This window comes from Meriones unguiculatus, chromosome 2, assembly GCF_030254825.1.
Source record: "Meriones unguiculatus strain TT.TT164.6M chromosome 2, Bangor_MerUng_6.1, whole genome shotgun sequence".
NCBI classification, from domain to species: Eukaryota; Metazoa; Chordata; class Mammalia; order Rodentia; family Muridae; genus Meriones; species Meriones unguiculatus.
The window spans coordinates 64,535,130-64,550,322 of NC_083350.1; the positions used below are offsets into that span (position 1 = coordinate 64,535,130).

Below are 15,193 nucleotides of genomic sequence, written 5' to 3' on the forward strand. Positions count from 1 at the left end.
TGTATATCTATCTGCCTTATGCCTATCGAAATGGGCTGAAGTAGATAAAAGAGCTTTCTTCCCAGTAGTCACACTTGAATGCTTCCAAGACAGAGACAATTACTCAACAATCTGATGACTTCAAAACAGTAAACATATCAATCGGATGCTTCTTCAGAAGTTGAATAAAAATGGAATCTCTATAACTTCTGATCTTTGCTTTTCCCTATACCTTGATGGTAAGAGAAGCATATTAAACTTTTCAAATGTGCTATTCAATTATATCCCACCCATGGCCTCTGGATGTGCTGTCTCATCGGCTACAACACCCTCTGGTGTTTTGACTTTATTCTGTTATGTAGTTTGGCGTCACATCAACATTCACGTCATGTATCTGTTCTGTTTTCTTAGATATTCTTACTGGCTTTGATGGGGTTGTCTCTGTGGTCATCCTCAAGTGACTGCTAGATTTTTAGTGGACTTATGTATATTTTTAGTGAGTCATGGTGTTCATGGGAAGGAAATTTCTCATACCACCATATTTTTTTATGTCAAATTAGTTGTCCTAATTTGCTTTCTGTTGCACCAAAAAAGTCTTGTGAGGAAAGGATTTATTTCAGCTCACATCTCCAGGTCACAGTCTATCATTAAGGGAATTCAGGACAAGAGCTCAAGCAGGAAATGGAGAAGAAGCCAGGGAGAAATGTTGGTCATTGGCTCCTCACTTTCTTGCTTCTGCTCAGCTAGCTTTCTTATTTAGCCCAGGACCTCATGGATTCGGATGGCACTACCTACAGTGGACCAGGCCCTCTTATATCAATTAACAATCAAGAAAACACACCACAAACATGTTCATAGCCAATCTGATCAAGGTAATATTTTTGTAGAGACTCTGCTTCAGATTACTCTGAACTGTGTCATGTTGACATCTGAAGCTAAGTGAGACATAAGATTTTCTCCAAAGCAAGAGAAATATTTCACTCTAGTAAAATAAACTTTAAAATTTTAAAGTTGCCTTTTTCTTGGGTGGCAGTGGGAGAAAGAACAACTGTTTCACCATATAAAGCAAAACAAACACAGAAGTTGATAATCTATTGCAGCATTTCTACAGAATCCATGAAAAAAGAAATGATCACTCACTAATATATAAGGATGTTAACTAGAAAAACAATGAAAGTTCAGTGGCAACACTTTTCATTCTTTCTAGGTGTTAGAAAATCCCTTGTCCCTATTATACATTTTCTTTGTTTCACAGCTTCCCATTCTTCCAAGGTGGAAATGCCGATGCTTTTAAAGGCATCTCAATTAGGAGGGAAAAACACCCTGGCAGCTCATTTATACACCTGACTTATGGCTGTTATCCAACATGTGATACCATAACATCACATATTACTACCCATTCTCATATACCCAAAGACGCTTTTAACAAGGATTTCACATAAGCCACCTACACATTCATTTTTCCAGATAAAACTAAAGGTATAAGTTATTTCCAACTATTGTATTCAGTGGTTGAACAGAGAAGACTCATTGTCCTGAAGTGAGGTGATTTATTTTTTAGCACATTAACAATAGAAATATACAATTGATGGACTAATTGATTTGTGTAGTACCTAATGTATGTACACCAATATGGGTGAAACCTAGGGATAAGAGTGAAACATTTGACAGTAATCAAAGATATCCAGATAAAGTTTGTAACCCAAAGTTTTACATCTGGTTCCAAACCACAGGTTTGGAACAACCATGGGTTGTACTGATAATGAGCAAACTTCACTGAATGTTCTGTAATTTAATTCCTTCTTGCAGACATTAAGCTGTTGCTGGTGTTAAATCTTAGGCGAGGTATTCTCTTTGCCAACAAGAATAGTCTTGATACCATCTTCCTTTCTACAGAGCAGAACAAGGGGTACTTCAGGTGTATAGCAGCTATCTCTTCTGTAGACACACCCTCTAACATGTTTTGCTCTTTGTCTTCTCTGGAGGATCACCCCAGGTTCCATACAGAACCCATGTTTGATCCAGATAGCCTTCTCTGTTTAATGTAGTCACCATCCCATGACATGCCCAGGAGATTCTGTGTGGTAGATAGCCTCACAGGTGGTACTGAGTTATGAGGATCAAAGAGAAGCAAGCCAAGATTATAATCCAGCCAAGAACATTTGTTTCATACATATACTTAGTACAGCTTAGTCTTTTGTGGTATTTTCTGTTTTTTGTTTGTTTGTTTGTTTGTTTTGTTGTTGTTCTTGACAATAAAACACTTTCTGATTTATTATTGACAGAAAAAAATCTTAATTTGTTGCTGGGCTAAGTGTCAAAATAGGACACTAATGTGATCCTTTTGGATCACATTAAGTTTAGCCTCAATTAAAATATATCTTTTCAATATAACTTACTCTAAATCTGTTTGTTTGTGTAACTTAGTTATCAGTGTGTAAAAGTTAATGTTAAAGACCTGAACCATTTCTCGTTGAAACTGTGAAATGCTCTGCTAATAGAGTGACCATTTGAGCCCTATACACAGTAATATCTTGTTTCTGTTGTCCACTTAATATGTTTGCAGATATGTATCCCTCAGGCAGTTCTCTATCAGCTCTCTTTGAATACACTGGCTGCTGAGCAATAATAACCATACGTCCATCTTAGATAAATATTGGAGGCTACTGTGTTGCCTTAGTCTTAATTTCTCATAGCAAATACCTTCTCAGGTGCATGAATGCCAGCCACACTTGCATTGTTGCATTTTCTTACCTATGGTGTTGTTTAACCTATTTATCTGAATCTGATTTTCAGTCTTTCTCTGTATCTCTGATATTAGTTTTGTGTCAAAAAACTGGACAGGGTTCTGAAGAGGACTACAAAGACATATCAAGGACTGGAGTCTGCACAGGGCACACCAAGACCATGTTCTGAGCAAAAAAAGACTTATTTGCCCCAGATGTACAAAGAGCAGAGAATAAGAACTAAAGATAGGAGGCAGAGAACTAGGGAGAAGGGAAAAGGAACAAGGGATAGGGGAAGATATATTTTCCCCAGAGGGACAAGGGATGAGTCTCATAGGCAAATGACAATTTATAAAGGGAAAAGGAGAAACCGCCTGTTAGGATGAGTTGGTTTGTTTTGATTGGGCATGTTAATTAGGAGAGCCGGAAGGGGGCTTTTGATTGCTGGACTTCAATACTATGCTAGCAGGACCTTGGTAGTGAGCCTCAGGAGGAGGAAGTAGCCAAATAAGGGAATAAACCTTGGTGACTAGCTTTAGGGATGTAGTCTAATGTTTTTTTCTGGCAAAGCAGAGGGAATGAGACTGAAGGGACAAGGCCTGCCAGACTTATGTTTGCCATGCTCTGGTGTAATTGAGCCCTTCAACATATAAGGTGTATAATGCCCAGGGTCTGCTGAAATGGCTCAGTGGCTAAAGTGTTCACCACGCAAGCATGAGGACCTAAGTTTAGAGCCTCAGAGTGTGAGTAAGTGCTGGTAATCCTATCATATCAGCCTCAGAATGTGGAGTCAGGTCTAGCCATACTAGGCATGTAGAGGAACCCTAGGTTTGACTGAGAAATGGTGTCTCTATCAGTAAGGTGGAATCACATCAGGTTGGTTCCCAGGAGCTCTAAGGCCTCTATAAAAATCACGGGCAAAAACATGCATATGCACGCATGCATCACATACATATGCACACACACACACACACACACACACACACACACACATGAACCATATAAACACAGACATAAAAATAAAGAGAAAAGTTGTAAAATGCTTATCTCATGAAACTTTAAACTCCGTTGGTTAATAACACACATTTTGAAAACCAAAGTTAGAAAAGCCTTGCAAAAATGGGAAGTAAATTAACTCCCACTGATGTGTGGGGGAAAAGGACTTGAAAACCAGCAATGGTAATAATTATTTAGGTACAATTTAAGACAAATAGGTTAACTACCTCAAGAACACTTGTTCTAGAGTCTGTGGACAGATCGAGGCCATACCATGCACATGTACTCACATACACATGACAATTATTATCATGTCAAATTGAAAACATTGAAATGGTATACACACCAAACTCCATCAGATACTCAAGTCTGTGAAATAACAAACAAACTGACTGGTAAACTTCAAAATAGTATTTTGCAGATAAGACAATAAGCCACTGAAATTCATGTTCATTTACAAGACAGAATCATCTTAGAGTCGTGGAGTAGTTTTGTCATGGGTCATTTGATAGTGACTTAGAGGTCTCACAGATATAAATGGCCTCTCCTGAGGCTAGACCAATGTCACCAATGAATTTCTTCAAGTTCCTTCCTTTGGAGAATTACTAAATTATCAAAGGAACAAGAATCCAGGGCAAAGCACTCACTGTTCTCTGAGATCCACACCCGTGTTGTATCACTTAGCTCTTCGCCTGCCTCTGGAGCTGCTTGTGAGACATCTAAACAGCATTAGCTTCAACCAATAACGTTACGTATAAGCATGTATCTTTTGTCCTTCAAACTCTCCCTCCTGAACGAAGCCCTCCCTGACACCTTGGTGTCATGGTGCTCATTTTACCTGACTTAAATTGCTCCTAAATAATTGTAACCATCACTTCCATGTTATGGAATATGGAAATGCTGGGATATATGGGATTTTTCCCTTATCTGGAGATGCTTCTATATTAATTTTACCTTAAATGAAACTCTCATTTAAGGTGAAATTAAACAGAAACTGGTTACTGTTTTGCTCATAAGTTGCTAGTTTTGCTTTAGCCTACAAAGTTTTATATGATTTGTCTTTTGATTTACCATGCCCAATGGAATAGGTTGTCCAGTCTAAGTGTTTAACGGAAGTCTGTTTATTTTTAGTGTCTACTTTACTTTGTGTATGAGTGTTTGTCTGTAGATACGCATAGGCACTACACGCATGCAGAGCCTACAGGAGCTGGAGGAAGGGAGTCAGCTACCCTGAAGTGAAGTTGCAGAAGTTTATGAGCCACCATGTAGGTGCTCTAAAACAAACAAACAAACAAACAAAACAAAACAAAACAAAACAAAACCAGCCCGTGCTCATGCCCCCTGAGCCACACATAATACTAAGTAAATAATCAAGATTGCTTTTGTTGATACATAAAAATTAGCTTCATAGACTGATCATTGTGTTGAATTTTAGCTATATGTCTGGAAGGAGCTACCTTGTATCTATGCATTTTCTATATTACCTTCCTAAATTAAATCTAATGTTTAGAATGAATTAAGGACTACCAAACGAAAGCAACAAGGCAAGATTACCTTCTGCAGTATTACTTTAGGAAAAAAAAAAACTCATCAGGGAAATGCAAATCAAAATGACCCTGAGATTGCACCTTACACCCATCAGAAGGGCTAAGATCAAACACTCAAGTGACAACACCTGCTAGATAGGATGTGGGGAAATGGGAACCCTCCTCCATTGCTGGTGGGAATGTACACTTGTACAACCACTTTGGAAATCAATTTGTTGCTTTCTAATATAATTAGGAATAGTGCTACCTCAAGATTCAGTTATACCACTCCTAGGCATATATCCGAAAGATGCTCAAGTACACAACAAGGACATTTGCTCAACCATGTTTGTACCACCTTTATTCGTAATAGCCAGAATCTGGAAGCAACCTAGATGTCCCTCAAATGAGGAATGGATACAGAAATTGTGGTACAGTTACACAGTGGAACACTACTCAGCTATTAAATACAAAGAAATCATGAAATTTGTAGGCAAATGGTGGGAACTAGAAAAGATCATCCAAGTGAGCTATCCCAGAAGCAGAAAGACACACATGGTATATATTCACTTATACGTGAATATTAGACAAATAATATAGGATAATTATACTAAACTCTGTACAACTAAAGCTAATTAAGAAGGAGGACCCTGGGTAATATGCTCAATTTTCATTCAGAAAGGCAGATGAGATGGTCATCATAAGAAGGTGAAAATAAGGCACTACACACAGGAGCCTACCACAGAGGGCCTCTGAAAGACTCCACCCAGCAGGGCATTAAAGCAGATGCTGACACACATAGCCAAACTTTGGGCAGACTGCAAGGAATGCTATGAAAGAAGGGGAGATAGAAAGACCTGGCAGGGTCTGTAGCTCCACAAGGAAAACAACAGAACCAAAATATCTGGGCCTAGGTGTCTTTTCTGAGACTGATATTGCAATCAAGGACCATGCATGGGGATAACCTGGACCCCCTATACACAGGTGTAGCCCATGACAGCTCAGTCTCCAAATGGGCTCAGAGCAGGGGCTGTCTCTGACATGAACTCAGTGGCTGGCTCTTAGATTACCTCCCCCTGAGAGGGGAGCAGCCTTACAGGCCACAGAGGAAGACTATAAAAGACAGTCCTGATGACACCTGATAGGCTAGGATCAGATGGAAGGGGAGGAGGTCCTCCACTATCAGTGGACTGGGGAAGGGGCATGGGAGGAAATGAGGGAGGGAAGGAAGGAGGGTGGAATTGGGAGGGGAGGGGGGAGGACTACATCTTGGATACAAAGTGAATAAATTGTAATAAATAAATTATATTTTAAAAACTGAAGGCATTGTTTTCTCATTCTCAGTAAAATCAATTTTATGATTTAAAAACCACTGTTCTGTACCTTTTCAGTGTTTCTTATACCTGCAATTATTTACCACAGTAAATGTGTCCTTGGTGTGAATATTTTGACTTCAAGCCTTGGCTTCACTTTCCTGTACACATTCAAGGTTATATTGTTAAATCGTATCTAACCCAAAGAACACCGTGCTATGCAAACAAAAGTGACAATTTTTAAGCTAATCATCTATTTATTTGAAACAAGGTTTCACTTGATAGCCAGGTCTCAAACCCATCATTATCTTGCCTTAGCTTGTTAAACGCCAGGATTGTAACATTTTAAACTATTTAATATTTTTTTTTTCCTGTCTTGGGAGCACAGGACCTCAGTAGTCAGGCTTTTAATTCTTGTATGTAAAATGACAAAAGATGGAAGTGAGAACAATCTGTTTCCTACTGTAGAGAGAGGCTCTGAAGTGAGAGGGGAGGTCTGTTCCCATCTGTCATGCCTGTGTGTTTCAATTTCGCCAGAGACCCTGAGAGTACATAAGCCATGCATAGACACTGAGACGCTTGTGCCTGACCTCACTTTGCAGATAGGTTTTGAAAGAACTTCTAATTTCTTTTTCTTCTGTGTATAAGATGGCAACTTTTGGTACAATATTATCCACATTTATATCTTGGATTCAAAGTTTGCTTCGTAGTAAGATATATAAAAATATTTCAAAGATCTATCAAAGAACAACTTATCCTAAGTGAATAAATGTAATGCATTTATGGGTAAAGATAACAAAAAAGAAAGAAAGAAAGAAAGAAAGAAAGAAAGAAAGAAAGAAAGAAAGAAAGAAAGAAAGAAAAGGTTGTTTAGAGGTGCAAACATCTGATCCAGATTTTAGGAGTAAGATTCCAGGATGGAACTTAAAGTAAGAGCCCAGCTTTAAATACTGTTCATTTTCTCAAGGCAGCTGGCCTAAAGGGCATGATGAAGGGCTATGGAGAATAACTAAAAGTCAGATACTTAACAAGTGTTTACCCGCGCGCACATAAACTAAAAGCAAGTCTCCACAACACTAAAACCACTCCACCAGAGCCCATCTAAGGGTACATTACATCCAAATATCTTCCCGCCCTCGCCATGTCAGTTTCCACACTGTCGTGTCACCACATTCCACATTCTCGTCTGTTGCTAGGTTCCCTGGCCACCCCTGTTCACCCAAGCTCCAAGCGCTGTTTATCCTTCAGACTTAATACAGTCTTGGTTCAGATGCTATGGTGCCCGGATCGATTCCTTGAGAGAAGACCCATCCACCTGGAAGCGAGGATCCGGAAGCCCCTCCCTTCAGCTCACACTACAAATAGAAAGACTCTTCTCTCAGTGTAGCTAGCAGCCTGTTAGCCTCACGCCAGCAGCCAAGGTGGATGGAGTCCACCGCATTGGGTAAGAAGGCAGACGCCTCCTTGAGAGCAGTGAACTGATGTGGGTTGTTAATGCTAAACCGGAGAATATAAGATCTGCTAATGTGGCTGAATGAGGCAAGACAATAAAACATTGTTAATTTATCCTCTAATACTAAATCAGTGCTCTACATTGATTTATTTAAGTGAAAACATTTGATATTTATTTCAAATTTGATTTTTTTTAAACTTTAGCATGTTACTGTTAACCATTTAAATTACAATTTATACAAGCATATCTAATACAAATAAGTGCAATGTACTGATTTGTTCTATAAAACACATTGATTTACCTAGGAATCAAATATGTAAAGCTATTGAGTTTAGTTACCTTGGTAACAACTGGAATGAACTACTCCATCTAAAAATATTTCTCACATTTCTTATATTTTATATGGAAATTATAATTAAATTATTTCTGTAAAAGAGTCTTCCAAATGGTAATTCTCATCTAACCTAATGTGTAAATAAGTTTATATCTGCACTAAATCATTTATCATGATTTTAGATTACGGGAAAAAAACATAGGTTTAATTGTTAATTATAATAGAATTTGGATTTGCTTTATGATAGCATGGATTTGAATTAAAATGTAATATTAATTTAGGTTATTTATTCTCTACTGCTAAAGCATTCTTACCAAAACAGGGAATCTTTAATATATTTTTAGAGGACTCTAGTGAACAAAAGTTAGCACATCTGTTTATAAATGAAATAATTATATTTAAATATATCTATTGTGCTCTCTTTAGACTTTCCTTGAATGAAATAACAACAAAAACAAATAACCCACTGTGTATTAGCATAAATGCTCCAATTAGAATACAATAGCACACATATTTTCCCAAATTACTTTTATAGATCATTCCCTTTACTTCTGTGTTTAAAAGTACTGCACGTTTCATTGATAAAAGGTTGGTTTTGTTTCTCAAACAAACAGCTGTGGAAGCCGCCATGATACTGTTTGTGAGCAGTCTCTTGAGTGTGCCTGTGTATATTTTCTCTGTGCATACCCTTTGTTTAAACCGTTTTATTTAAATTCGTACTAAGTATCTTTCATTCCCTTCTGGGACGCTCTATGTCTCCTTACTCATCATCACAGTTCTGTTCTTCCTCTCCCGGCCCGTCCTGGCCTTCAGAGATGCCAACTTTGATAGTTTCTGATTCTTTTAACTGATCATCCTTCAACTCGCGTTTTACCTTCTTCAGTCCCTGGTCTTCATAGAAGTCTGAGTAATGTCTTTAAAATAGAATTTGAAAGACAGGGTCAGGTGTTTACCTGTCACCTAGCTAAGGTGGGAAGAGGATGCTGAGTTTGAGGCCAGCCTGATTTATGGGGAGAGATACCATCTTATAAGGCAAAACAACATCAGCACATATTTTCTCCCTGTCACCTCCCAAAAGAAGTGTAAACTGTTCATATTTGCTCTGAGTGAGTGCCCACTCCTCTAACAGAAGCATCATTTCCTGTTCTATTGTTCCCTTCCTTCTTTTCCCATTCGGTTTTTGGTACTCACCATGATCTCTTGCTCTAAATAATCTTCTGTTCATGACTTTTTTCATGCTGATTGTCCTGCAGGGAGGATTCCCAACATCTTCAATCTGGCAGATACTCCCTATCTTTAGGAGTTCAAATGAATCACCACAATTTCAGAAGTTTTGTTTCTTGTCCTAGATCGCAACTTTATTTCTCTGTATTATGCTTTTCTGTCCCTTTAATTATTTGTGAACTCACTGAAAGCACAGAGTCTGTATAGGCTAAGTATTATATATATATATTTATCTGTTGGATAAGTAAATAAATGGACCCATTTTAGAGTTTCAGTATTCCTATGAATGGAATTGAATACAAACATCAACTATTCCATTATATTCCACAAAACAATGCATATTGCACATTATCCAGAAGTGCACAGAATCACAGTGCATTCTATTCCTCTTATTTATTTATTTATATTCCTATGGGTAATATTCATTAATACCCTTGGAGAGATAGCTTCTCAGATCTGTTCTCTATAGCCTTATATAGTCCATGGTAATTTGACATAAGAAAAGTAAAATGTAATTATTTTGTGTAAATTTTATCTATAGATTTTTATTTTATATAATGAAATAAAATCAGTCACGCTAGCTAGATTTTCTATTAAATACTTCATGAACCACATTTCCCTAAATAGTAAAAGGAAATATGAGTAGTGTATATTATCCTATTTTACCTATTAACCCATTTTTCTATTTTTGTAAATCTTTGCCATTTCTGAATATTTTTTTGCTATTCCAGTCAACACTAGTACTACACACAAAGTTTAAACTGTCTCTTCTTAGATAAGCCCAGCACTTGGGAGACAGAGGCAGGCAAAGTTTTGAGTTTCAGGCCAGCCTTGTCTACAGAGAGCATTCCAGGATAGTCAGGGCTACAGTGGGAAACCCTGTTTCAAAAACAAACAACAACAATAAAAGCAAAAGCAAGCAAGAGAGAAAAGTTACTAAAGTATAATGCCTGGGGAAAAATTGTTTTAATATATTTTCATAAAAACTTAACACTCGTGAATCATGTAACAAGGCAGTCACCCGGATAGGAGCTTCTATTTGTTAGTGAATTGCCCTCTAGTCTGAATATTCCCTTTATTATTATTATTTTTCAAGACAAGGTTTCTGTGTAGCCTTGGCTATTCTGGACTCACTTTGTAGACTGGGCTGGCTTTGAACTCACAGAGATCTGCCTGCTCCTGAGTGCTGGGATCACAGATGTGCACTACAGCACCCAGGTTAAAGATCTATCTATCTATCTATCTATCTATCTATCTATCTATCTATCTATCTATCTATCATGTATTCAATATTCTGTCTGCATATACACCTGCATGCCAGAAGAGGGTAACAGATCTCATTATAAATAGTTGTGAGCCACCCTGTGGCTCTTGAATTCAAGACCCCTGGAAGAGCAGCCAGTGCTTTGAACCATCTCTCCAGACCTCCTGAATGTTCTTAATGAAAGAGTCAAATTTTTGCAAAACAATTGGCAGTTATCCCATTCTCTTTGTTAAATTGGCTTTTTTTTTTTTTCAGATTGATTTCGATATTGGACTATTTTCTTTTTTAAAAATAAGATATCATGTTTGTGCTTTAGTGTGTTTACTGCATTAAATAACAACAGTTGCTGCTTCAAACCAAGCTTACCACTTAGTTAAATTACATATATGAGTAGAATCAGAAGCACAACACCACACACCTATCAGAATTAAGCTGACACTAGTTAGAGATGATCTAGTGTATTACTTAAACTATAAACCTTCCTTCCCAACAGATGACTCTGCTGCAGAGAGCTTTAATGGCAACGAGGCTCTGGGGCACAGCTCGATTGCTTCAGGGGGAGCACATGGCAGGGAGACTGGGGACTCCAGCAGTGATGGCAAAGCCGGACTGGAGCAGGAGGAGCAGCCACTGAACCTGAGCGACAGCCCCCATTCTGCACAGCTGACTTCAGAATACAGTATAGATGACCAAGGCAGTAATGGGAAAAACAAGTATAAGAACCTTCTAATCTCTGATCTCAAGATGGACCGAGAAGCGCGGGAAAATGGAAACAAGGTAAGCTTCAGCTTATGATTGCCGAATGGTTTTTACATTGGTCATAAGTATCAAGATGGTCACACAAATGCATTACTCATCATTTTGCTGTCGTACATTGTGGATATTCACAAAACATCATGTCAGGGGTAATAGAGCCAAGTGAAATGTGTCTCAAAGTTGTGGGTATTATTTGATGCTGAGAATTGTTTGATTTTATGCATTTCGTTTCTATAATCTACTTATGGGTCAATCCCTGGAACTTCCCAAATACAGTTGTGAAAGGTTTGGTCTCAGTTCACAATTTTGAACAATGAAAGAGTCAATCTCTCCTTCCTCTAGATGGTGATTGGCCAGTAAAGTTTCAATTAAATTCTTCAGTTTGGCTTGAAGACCTGGGGCTTCGTCACTAATTGGCTTTAGGGATGCCAGAGAACCGTGAAGTGTCAATGTCCAAGATAGAATTTGTAGATCAAATATATACAGAAAATGCTGAGTTGTCATTGTCCAGGGTAGGATTTGTAGACTGAATACGTGCAGGATGGAGTAATGCATCAGTAGCCTATTTCAGATTTATGTTCTAATTCCTAGATTGGATATATTAAACTCAATTGAAACCTCTCCATTCTCAATTTCATCACTTAAAATTTTTAATTTTAATTTTTATCAGATTGAATGTATCTGCACTAGAAATTTTGCTGTGCTCATTTTAAAGAAACGTTTTGTTGTTGTTGTTGTTTTCTATCAATGGCAGTCATCTTGTTAGCATGTTAGTCTGGCTCATCAAATTATGCCACTGAGGGGACATCCATCTTTCATCAGAGGCTATCAGAAACTGTCTTCTTTGAAGTTAGAGCCCTTGGGAAGAATTGAGAATGTTATGGCAATCTTCATTTTGATGTCCTTGATTCATCCAGTCCTTTAACATCTAGCTGTGGGCCTAGGTTTTGACACATATCTTATAAGCAAAATGTCTCAACCTGGATTAACGTCTTAATTTACAGAGGCCCTTTGCTTTTGAAAGTGGCGCTGTTTACAGAGGCTGTGCTGTTTTATCTTCTCTTAGGCAAGTCACTTGACATTATCAGACACATAAGCCCAACCGCCTGAGGGACAGTGCTACCACGTTTGCTCTGGTAAATGCACAAATATATTTTTCATTGGTTCAGAGTTAGATGATACAGTACAAGTGATGTTCTACTTGCTAACATGAGTTAAAGCATTGCAAACACCATATAGAATAAAACAACACATTTTTTTTCTTTCCACATTATTTTGCCTTCAAAAAGCCCAGATAATCACAAAACATATGACTATGAATAGGGCATTTTACTTGTCATTATGAAAAGTCCGAATTTTAAGATTTTGTTTCTCCGGGCATCCATAAGCTTATTCAGTTTGGGGGCCTGTATCTCAGCTTCAGTTTAGAACTACAACCATCTACGTGAGGTTAAAGTTTTTCCCAATTCAACACAGAGGTTTTTAAAGACATTTTTACTTCTCTAATAAAGGTATAACAAACTGGATAAACAGTGGTAGAGCTTTCTCTGTCTTTTCTGACACTGCCTGAAATAAATTGATTAGATGTTATATTTATGTCATTTACCTACAGCTCTAGGAAAATGCTTTTGATCTTCTTGGGGATTTTTGGGACCTTCATGTTCTAAACAAATTAAGATATTTGTGTCTGATTTTTTTTTTTTTTTTTTTTTTTGCTTTTAACTTTCATTATTTTGTTGAAATATCTAAATTGCATTTCATTCCACATGCCAGGCAGGATGTCTTACAGAAAGTGAGTTTTTAAAAATCTTTTATTAGAGTCTGTTCACTTTGTATCCAAACTGGAGCACCCTCTCTTTCCCCCTCCCAGTCCTACCCTCCCTCAGCTCCTCCAATGCCCCTCCACCAGTCCGCTGATAGGGGAGAACCTCCTCCCCTTCCATCTGGCTCTATCAGATCTCATCAGGACTGGCTGCACTGTCTTCCTCTATGGCCTGGTAAGGGTGCCCCCTGCCCCCTGACACCCCTCACACTCAGGGGATGGTGATCAAAGATCCAGCCACTGAGCTGAGAGTCTTGAAAGGCCAAACCACTCTTGGTAGTCTTGACAGCATGACTTTCAAACATGATCTGCCATTTTTTGTTTATTAAATACATTTGTCATGGGTAAAATCCATGCCATAGAAGTTTGGTTGTTTTTTATATTGAAATATTTTTTATTTAATATCATGTTTGTGATTTAGTTGTTTACTCGATTAAAAATATAGTAATTGGTACACTTTGAAACAAGGTTTTTAACCGATTTTCTGAATGTAACATTTCTTCACGTGAACAAAGCTCAGTTCAAAGTAGAAGCTCTGAGGATATCACATCCAGTTCTGGTTCTTTGAGTCCCTGTGAATTCTGTATCTCTGGTATTTCTTACATTGTCGATAGCTGGTGCATACACATGATACCAACATTTCTTGGAAACAACCCTCTTCTTGGCTCCGTTTTTGGCTCACTTGTTCTTGCCAACTTCCTTGGTGCTATTTAGAGATCTAAAAAGCAAACTGTTTTTATATGGTGTGTGTTTATCAACTCTTACATCTACAAGTATGTTTAGTTTAGTCTTTTTTTTTTCTTCTTAGTCATTGTTAGATGAGAAATTAACTAATAAAATGTACTAGTAAAATTAGGTATTTGATTTTTTTTCTAAGCATAGATTTTAGGTGTTGTCAACACATACATACATCTTTGTGGAAAGTAGCAAATATGTAAAACTGCTCAGCCATTTAATTTTCTGAAATCTGTATGTAGAAATACAGAATGGAGACACGTGCCTGAAATCTCTCAAGAGAGTATCATAGGGTTCAGGTTAGCTTGGGCTACATAGTACCCAGACTCAAAAGACCATAGACTAGATGAATAAATAAAAAAAATATTATAATAGACAAATTGTATAAATTTGTACAATTAAAATACTTGCTACATGTTTAGGGGTAGATGAAGTAGCAAAAGCAACTCCCAGAATTTCCATACTTCTCTGTAAAACCTTTAATGTATAGATATAAAAGATGACAAGGTGGAAATGGTCCCTTTTGATGATTTATTTATATGTGTATGTATAAATGTCAGCAAGTATATACATGAAATATGCCCATGCAGTACTCATGAAAGCCAGAAAAGAGTATTGAATCTCCTAGAACTAAAATCACAGATCCTTCTGAGTTGCTGAGAACCAAATTATTTCCTCCTCAAGAACAGGAAGTGGTCTTAAGTGCTCTCAGGCCCTCGAAAGGTTTCCTATTACAAAAACAAATAAATATAAATTCCCATGTTAAAACAATAAGAGCCCAAATTAGGAAAAACTATTGGTATTGGGGTAATCTCAGGACTTGCTGCTTGAAGGAAAGAAGAAATTGTAGGATTTTTAGTCTCTTGCTAGACACTGTGAATGGCCCTTAATTCAGAGAAAGGAAGATTATTGCTCTCAGGAGCACTGTCCATTCTGAGCTGGGGATGACTTTACAACATTTCAAGAAGACCTTTTCATTCTTGAAGAAGAAGAAGAAAAAGAAGAAGAAAAGAAGAAGAAGGAAGAGAAAGAAGAGAGAGGGAATGCAGGATAAATTGTGTACAT

At 37.6% G+C, this 15,193-nt stretch overlaps 1 protein-coding gene across 5 annotated transcripts in view; it reads left to right on the top strand.

Annotated features, from left to right (window-relative positions):
• Window positions 1–15,193, top strand: part of Nol4 (nucleolar protein 4) — a 345,385-nt gene that overhangs the window by 199,282 nt on the left and 130,910 nt on the right. For all 5 annotated transcript variants that reach the window (XM_060377625.1, XM_060377621.1, XM_060377622.1 and 2 more), the window contains one exon: window positions 11,309–11,592. In XM_060377625.1, coding sequence (XP_060233608.1) covers window positions 11,309–11,592 — 284 coding nt within the window. The remainder of the gene's footprint in view (window positions 1–11,308; window positions 11,593–15,193) is intronic.